At 37.2% G+C, this 9129-nt stretch overlaps 1 protein-coding gene across 1 annotated transcript in view; it reads right to left on the bottom strand.

The window, feature by feature from the left end:
• UACA (uveal autoantigen with coiled-coil domains and ankyrin repeats) overlaps window positions 1-9129 on the bottom strand; it is a 58067-nt gene that overhangs the window by 15273 nt on the left and 33665 nt on the right. The window contains exons 13-15 of the mRNA XM_006776071.2: window positions 8493-8591; window positions 3165-3201; window positions 1786-1838 (exon numbers count right to left, since the gene is read on the bottom strand). Coding sequence (XP_006776134.1) covers window positions 1786-1838; window positions 3165-3201; window positions 8493-8591 — 189 coding nt within the window. The remainder of the gene's footprint in view (window positions 1-1785; window positions 1839-3164; window positions 3202-8492; window positions 8592-9129) is intronic.

Raw genomic sequence — 9129 nt, 5'->3', positions numbered from 1 at the left:
TGCTCTGTGCCTGACAGGGGGTGGCACTGCAACATCCCCATCGACCCTGCCTTGAGTGTGACAGGGGGCGGTGCCCCAACCCCCCAATCGGCCCTACCCTGAGCGTGACTGGGGGTGGCATCACAACCGCCCAAGCCGCCCTGCTCTATGCATGACAGGGAGCAGCGCCCCAACTCCCCAATCGGCCCTGCTCTGAGCCCAACCAGGGGTTGCACCTAGGGATTGGGCCTGCCCTCTGCCACCCGGGAGCAGGCCTAAGCCAGCAGGGCATTATCTCCCGAGGGGTCCCAGACTGCGAGAGGGCACAGGCCAGGCTGAGGGACCCCCCCCTTCCCCCCAAGTGCACAAATTTTTGTGCACCAGGCCTCTAGTCTATACTGATAATAGAGGAATATGCAAATTGTCTGGGACACCATCACAGTAACGACCAAACAGCAGGCTGCTTGGGAGGACAAGGCCAGGAGGGGGGTTAAGTGAGGGATGACCAAAGAACTGAACAGCACGCTGCGTGGGGTGACCAGGCCAGCAGGGAGGACAGTTGGTGGCGATCGGGCTGGCAGGGGAGGGCAGTTGGATGCGATAAGACCGTCAGGGGAGCAGTTAGGTATCAATCAGGCTGGCAGGAGAGGGGTCAGGGGACGATCAGGCTGGCAGGCAGAAGTGGTTAGGGGCAATCAGGCAGGCAAGCAGTTAGGAGCCAGCAGTCCCAGATTGTGAGAGGGATGTCCGACGGCCAGTTTAGGCCCGATCCTAAACCAGCTGTTGGACATCCCTCAAGGGGTCCCGGATTGGAGAGGGTACAGGCCAGGCTGAGGGACACCCCCCACCGCCCCCTGTATGAATTTCATGCACTGGGCCTCTAGTTCATTGATAAAAGCAATGTGCTATGAGTACATTCCACTATTTTAGTATTGTTAGTACAATCTACACTGCCTTCTCCTGAATCAAGAAGAAAATTAACAATATGAAATAATTTCCCAACCTCAGTTTGCTTATTATCATTCAACTTACCAATTATCTTTAGACTGAGACTACTATAATTTACCAACAAGTTATTTACACAGCTTTGTAATTCCCATACTTATTTTATTATGGTTAAATATTACCTAATCTACTTCAGTACTATTCAGTTGACTGAATATCCATTCTCTCAACTTAGAATCTTAGAAAGTTTCCAGCTTAAGATGATCTTAGACATCATGTACACTAATTCACTCTGCCCACAGATGAAGGCATGTAAAAAGGTCTTTGAAGCTCAAATATTTATCAGTTCTACAGTCCATAGGACGTACTAGGAATGTAAACCTTGTTTCTACTGCAAACTGAAAGTGTGGAACAGATAAACAGGTAAGAAAATCAGACAATACTCCTTCGTGGAAGCTTTATTTGTTTTGAGAAGAATTTCTAAAATATAGCATATTTGAAAGCAAAGGAAATTATATTGCAAAGTCAAAACAAATGACTTTTTAATTATTCATACCTGTCTTCCCTTTTTTATGGAAAAATATGAAGAGTTAACCATCTGCTGTAATACAGGCTTACTGTAAAAACCATGAAGTTATAACTCAAATCTCTCATTTAAGCCACTGTCATCAAAAACACGCTAGGGGGCACCAGAAACAGCAATATCTACTTTTATTAAAATTAAGAATGCGAGACCAACTTACTTTTTTTACGATGAAAACCATAGCCAATGCATATATTCTTGGTAAATATACAAGTTGTTCTCTTTTATAAAAGGCTGAAATATTTTAATAAATTTTTAATTAAAAAAAATAGTATTACCTGTGAGTCTGTCATGTACATTTGACCTTGTTTAAGAAGCACATCTTCTTTTCCTAAATAAATACAAATAAATGATATGAACTTCATTATCCATACCAAAGTAGGCTAAGTATTAATTTGGTGTTATCTCTCCTTTATTTTTCAAACAGAAGAGAAGCATGAGTTATAGTATAAAATTATCCTTGTTCTAAAATATTCATATTTTACTTTGTACACAGGGAAGTATCCATATTCTTCTGAATAGATAGTAAGTTCCCTTTTAGAAACATATAACACTGTGCCCCACCAGTGTGGCTCAGTGGTTGAGTGTCATCCTATGAACCAGGAGGTCCCAGTTCGATTTCCAGTCAGGGCACATGCCAAGGTTACAGGCTTGATGCCCAGTGTGGGGGCATGCAGGAGGTAGCCAATCAATGATTCTTTCTCATCACTGATGTTTCTATATCTCTCTCTCTCTCCCTTCCTCTCTGAAATCAATGACTATATATATAAAACTGTTGACTAAAAAAGCTACATCTATCTATCTATATATAAAAGCCTAAGCAATGGTTATGACCGGTCAATCAAATGACCAGTCAACCAGTCGCTATGACACGCACTGACCACTAGGGGGCAGACGCTCAATGGAGGAGCTACCCCCTGGTGGTCAATGTGCTCCCACAGCCAACATCCCATGGTCCCTCCCCCTGGCTGGCTGGCCCCCATCAATTGGCCCTGATTGGGACTGGGAAAGATGGCCCCGATCGGCCTGATTGCCAGCCAGGCCGAGGGGCCCCACCTGTGCACGAATTCGTGCACCAGGCGCCGCTAGTAACCATTACAAAATATGTATCTTATAATTAATCAAAATAAAAATGTTCTTGCAATTTATAGGATAAATATTAATATTCAATGGGAAGCAAAAAATAGATATTCTAGAGAAACTCTTTAAAATTGAAAAACAATACATAAAAGTGAAGATTAATTAAGTATAGTCTTAAAATAAGTAACTGTTATGGGACTTCTAACTAATTTTAAAATTACCTGCATTGGGACTATATAAAAAGATTTCTCCGAATCAGAAAACTATGTTTACTTCCATAAAAAACAAATCCCAAATATCACAAGATAAATGTCTATTAACCAACAAGGCAAATTTGGTAATTCATATTATATACAGTTTTTAAAACAGGGGCTAAGGAAAGTCAGTGCCTCAGAGATGATCAGATTTTATGTTAGAGGCTATAACAGTTCTAGGTGTTGAGGTATAACACACAAATAGTTAAATAACGTTTAGCGGCAGGAGTAGAATATACAGTTAGACAAAAATAAATAGGCAAAGCATTCTTCTTTGATCAAACTTGGTGAATTGTAATGATAATCTACATTTTTATACTTACGGTTACTGAAATGACTTCCTGATCCTACATGATCACTCTGAAATCAAAAGTATAAATTAAAACATTTTAGGTGAATACGTCATTTTGTTATATTTTATATCTACTTTAGCTCTAAACCATGTAGTCACTAAAACCACATTTTCAACATTCCTTGTTTCTCCTAAGCTTTATTCTACTAGAACCACAAAGACACAGCACTACCAACAATTAGAGAGATAGGTTGGGAATGAACTGTTTCACTAAGCATTTTAATAAAAGCAAAGTGTTTCAAGGAAAAACTGTATAGCTCAAAAGAAAAAAAAAAGTGAGCTCCAAATGAATTAAAACAACTTTCAATGCATATTCTTTGCTGCTTCTTTTTCTCCAAAGAAGGAAATGCCACATTTGTACAATATTACTTTACCACTGTTGGAAGCAGAAAGGGAATCCTACCTCATTAACTGTGAAATATTAATGTTAACTTCTTTCAGAATTTATAGAATACCCATTACTCTTGAAAGCAAAAGGAGACAGATAGCGGGAAATGAAATTGAGGCAAAGACCTACACTCAGTAATAAACCCATCAATGCAACAGGAAAAGGAAAACAAAGAAACTTAAGATGCTCTGAATCAAAATATATTAGGATTGCTCCTTTTTTTCAAGTAAGCCAAATACAAAGAATCTAGCATATAAATTTTAAAAATTATACCTTCAAGAGTAAAGATATGCAGATGTAGTTCATGTTGGTATATTTGTGTATATTATACTAACAGCTATAGGTCAATTCTGATATAGATGATCACAATAAATATGGTCCATTTTTTAAATCCTCACCTGAGGATATGCTTTTTGATTTTTTTGTTTTTTGAGAGAGAAACAAGTATTACAAGAAATGTTAATGGGACTTCTTTAAAAATAAGGATCAAAAGAAAAGTAAATATAATACAATGTCAACAACTTCATACCTATCAATGATCACTTTAAATGTAAGTGGTTAAATTGTCCAATCAAATAACATGAGGCAGCTGGTCCTAAGAGGGTAATTCATAGCAATACAGGTTTACCTCAAGAATCAAGAATGATGTCAAATAAACAATCTAACCTTCCACCTAAAGAAACTAGAAAAAGAACGAAGAAAGCCCAAAGTGAGAAGGAAGGAAATAATAAAGATCAGAGTGTAAATAACAAAGTGCAGTCTCAAAAAACAACACAGAAGATCAATGCAACCAAGTGCTGGTTCTTTGAAAAGATAAACAAAATTGATAAACCATTAATCAGACTCACCAACAAAAAAAGGGAGAACCCAAGTAAAATCAGAAATGAGAATGTACAACTGACACCACAGAAATATAAAGGATTATAAGAAAACAGTATGAACAATTATATGCCAACAAACTAGACAATCTGGAAGAAATCTTTAAATTCCAAATAATATACAGTCTTCCAAGACTGAATCAAGAAGAAACGGAAAATCTGAACAGACTGATTACAATCAATAAAATCAAGTCAATAATCAAAAAAATCCCAACAAACAAAAGTCCCCAAATGACTTCACATTTGAATTTACCAAACACTGAAAGAAGAATTAACACCTACCCTTCTCAAACTATTCCAAAACATTCAAGCGATGGAAAGACTCCCAAGCTCATTTTATGAAGCCATTATCATCCTAATTCTAAACCAAAGACATTACAAATATACATGATGAACAAATATGCAAAAATCCTCAAAAATATATTAGCATATCATATCCAGCAATATATAAAAAGATCATACACCATTACCAAATGGGATTTGTTTCTAGGATGCAAGGTTGGTTCAATAGTTGCAAATCAATTAACATGACACTCTACATAACCAAAATGAAGGATAAAAATCACATGATCATATCAATAAATGCAGAAGAAGAATTTGATAAAATCTAGCATTCTTTTATGATAAAAGTTCTCAGCAAAGTGGGAAGAGAGGAAATATACCTCAATATAATAAAGACCATGTATGACAAACCCAGTTAACATCATATTGCATGGGAAAAACAAAGTATTTTCCTTAAGATAAGGAACAAGACAGAGATGTCCACTTTCATTACTTTTATTCAGCATAGTATTAGAAGTCCTAGTCACAGCACTCAGACAAGAAAAAGCAATAAATTGGAAAGACACCCAAATTAGAAAGGAAGAAATAAAACTTTCATTATTTGTACCTGACATGATATGATACTATCTATCTATCTAAAAATATAGAGAAATATGCTAATTAACCAGGACACCATAACCAGTCGACTGGACAAGAGGAGGTTGCACACGCAGCGTTGGGGGCGGGGTGGCAGAGGCCTCGCACGCCGGCACAGGGGGAGGGCCTGATCAGCAGCGGCTGTGCGGCTTCAAGGGCCAGAGAGGGAGGCAGATACGGAATGACAGCGGCTGCGGCTGCGGCTGCGGCTGCTGTGGGGCCCAACCAGTGACTCAAGGGTGGGCGGCGCTACGCAATTTTGAATGGCACGCTGGGCTCTTAGTATATAGATAACCCTAAAAATTCCTTCAAGAAACTACCAGAACTGATAAATGATTCAGTAACATAGCAAGACAAAAATAAACATTTAGAAATTGGTTGCATTTTTATTTACCAATAATGAACTATCAGAAAGAGAAATTAAGAAAATCCCACTTACAAATGCATCAAAAAATAAAATACCTAGAAATAAAGTTAACCAAGGGGGTAAAAGACCAGTACTCAAAAGGTTATAAGAAATTGAAGAAAATAAAAATAAATGGAAGCATATACTGTGTTAATAGAAAGGAAGAATTAACATCATTAAAATGTCCATACCACCTAAAGCTATCTATAGATTCAATGCAATCCCCATCAAAATGCTAATGGCATTTTTCACAGAACTACAACAAATAATCCAAAAATTTACATGGAACCACAAAAGATCCCGAATTGCTACAGTAATCTCGAGAAAGAAGAAGTTAAAGGTGACGAGCTACCTGGTATCAAATTATACAAGACTATAATAGTAAAATAAGCATGGTACTGCCATAGAAACAGACACATAGATCAAGGAACCAGAATAGAGAGCCCAGAAATAAACCTATGCCTACATAGTCAACTAATATATGGAAAGGAGGCAAGAACATACAATGAGGTAAAGAGAGTCTATTCAATAAATGGAGTTGGGAAAATGGGACAGATACATGCAAAAAAATAAAACTGGACCACTTTCTTGCACCAGATACAAGAATAAACTCAAAATGGATTAGAGACTTAAATGTAAGACTCAAAACCATAAAACTCCTAGAAAAAAAGATGGGCAGTAAAGTCTCTGACATATCTCTTAGCAATACGTATATATCTCCCCAGGCAAGGGAAACAAAAGAAAAATAAGGAAATGGGACTACATCAAACTAAAATGGTTTTTCACAGCAAAGAAAACCATCAAAGAATTGAAAAGACAAGCAACTGAATGGAAGAAGATATTAGCCAATGATACATCTGATAAGGGATTAAGACCCAAAATTGATAAAGTACTTATGTAACTTAACATCAAAAAAACAAACAAAACAACAACCCCACAATCTATTTAAAAAATGGGCAGAGGACCTGAATAGATAATTCTCCAAAGAGGACATACAAGCATATGAAAAGATGTTCAATGTCACTAATCAGCAGATAAATAAAAATTAAAACCACAATGAGATATCACACCTGTCAGAATGACTATCATCAATAAATCAACAAACAACAAATATTGGTGAGAATGTGGAAAAAAGGGAACACTCTTGGTGAGAATGCAGATTGTTGCAGCTACTACGAAAAAAGCATAGAGAATCCTCAAAAAATTAAAAATAGAACTACCTTATGACCCAGCAATTCTGCTTCTGGGTATATGTCCAAAGAAACCTAAAACACTAATTTGAAAAGATATATGCACTTCTATGTTCACTGCAGCATTATTTACAATAGCGAAGCTATGGAAGCAACCCAAGTGCCCATCAGTACCAGCAGAGGAGGGGATAAAGACGATGTAGTACATATGTACAATGAACTACGACTTGGCTATAAAAAAGGATGAAATCTTACAGCTAAAGAGTATTATGCTAAGTGAAATAAATCAGACAGAGAAAGACAAATATCAAATGATTTCTCTTGTATGTGGAATATAAAGAACAAAATAAACAAAACAGAAACAGAGTCATAGATGCAGAAAACAAACTAACGGTTCCAGAGGGGAAAAGCATTGGGAGACACAGTGAAAAAGGTGATTATAAATTGGTAATTACAAAATAGTCACGGGGATGTAAAGTACAGCATAAGTCAATAATATTGTAATAACTATGTATGGTACTTGGTGGGTATTTGAATTATCAGGGGGATCACTTCATAAATTATATAATTGTCTAACCACTTTGCTGTATGTCTGAAACTAATATAAATTTTTAAAAAATCAAGAAAAAATTACCTTTGCTATGTTCTTTGGAGCCATATTCCCCAATAAAGATGAAGATTCACACTAAATAGGTCACCCTCTTCAGTGAGCCCCAGTGATGAATGACATTTATAAAATATATATTATGACCTTGCAAAATGAATCTATGCAGTTAAAAGTCAGGAGAGTGGTCACCCTTGGTGCATAGAGTAGTAAAAGGAAGCAAGTGTGAGGAGGATTTTGGATACTGATAATGCTTTTTCTTGATCCTAAGAATTTGTAAAAATTCTTCAACTTATACACTTGATCATATGTGCTTTCTAATATTTCAATAAAGTCTTTTTTTAAAAAAACATGGCCTTACACATATGTAATACCCTTTGTAAGAAAAAATTAAAAAAAAAAAAGCATGGCCTTGCAGAAACTAAAAGTTAATTGATCCAACCAAAGACGAGTATGTGATCTGAGCCTTATTAACATCCTATTCTTCACCAATGTGTTCTACGTAATCCATGTATGTATGGAATGTTTTCTGAGATAATCCTGATAATACCACTATTCACTGATATGATACTTTGTTATTACTGCCATTATAATCATTGCAAGTTTATAGGCAAATATATAAAGTCTTTAAATGGTTAGCATGGAAATGAGGAGAAACTAGAACTGAACTAAATGTCTGTTATATGCTAGTCAATTTCAAAGATGTCATTTAACCTTTACAACAACTCTGGAAAAAGGCATAATTACTACAATTTTGTCAAAATGTAACAACCTCAGAAATTTTTAATAAAAAACTATCTAAGGTCAATTTATTTAAACTATAAAGAAAAGAATGGTAATACAATTCAAGTCTAACTCCAAGTCCTTTAATACTACCCATTATGAGTTATATGAAATAATTTAAGCTTTCTATACCTCAAAATATTTATATCTATTTTTCAGAGCCTCAATAGCTCTTAAGCTTTCTTCATGTTGCTTTTCTTTAGCCACCAAAAGGGACTTCAGCTTTTCTTTCTGAAATGGAAAGAATACAGAACAAAATCACACTGTGCTTGAGACTGGGTTAAAAATATGTTTTAGGAAACATGAATTAGAATTACTTTGGGGAATGCAGTTAATGAATTCTCTAGCCTGGTAGATTTATAACTATTAGTAGAGTTGAAATTTCTATACATCCGAACTAATAATAGAGAAACATGGTAATTAACCGTAACTTTGCTACCCTTCCCATTGGCTAATCAGCATGATATACAAATTAACCACCAACAAAGATGACGGCTAATTTGCATATATAGGTTCCAAGTGGCCGAGCGAAGCCTGGTGATGATGCAGGCGTTCTGCCTCAACCGCTGGTGGAGGGCCTCTGGGCCTACTTGGTCAGCGCTGCCAGGGGATGGAGGAGCAGAGACACAGCCCGCAGGGGGGCAGGCACCAGCAACCCCAAGCCCCATGGCCCCAGAGGCACTGGGGCCAGAGGAGCAGAGACACAAGCCCGCAGCGGGGCCCAGCACCCAGCAGCCCCAAGCCCCACAGCCGTGGCGGGGCTGGAGCT

The sequence above is a fragment of the Myotis davidii genome, unplaced genomic scaffold, assembly GCF_000327345.1.
Source record: "Myotis davidii unplaced genomic scaffold, ASM32734v1 scaffold1069, whole genome shotgun sequence".
NCBI classification, from domain to species: Eukaryota; Metazoa; Chordata; class Mammalia; order Chiroptera; family Vespertilionidae; genus Myotis; species Myotis davidii.
Note: the sequence above shows the minus strand (reverse complement) of the source record. Positions and strands in the feature narration are given on the sequence as shown.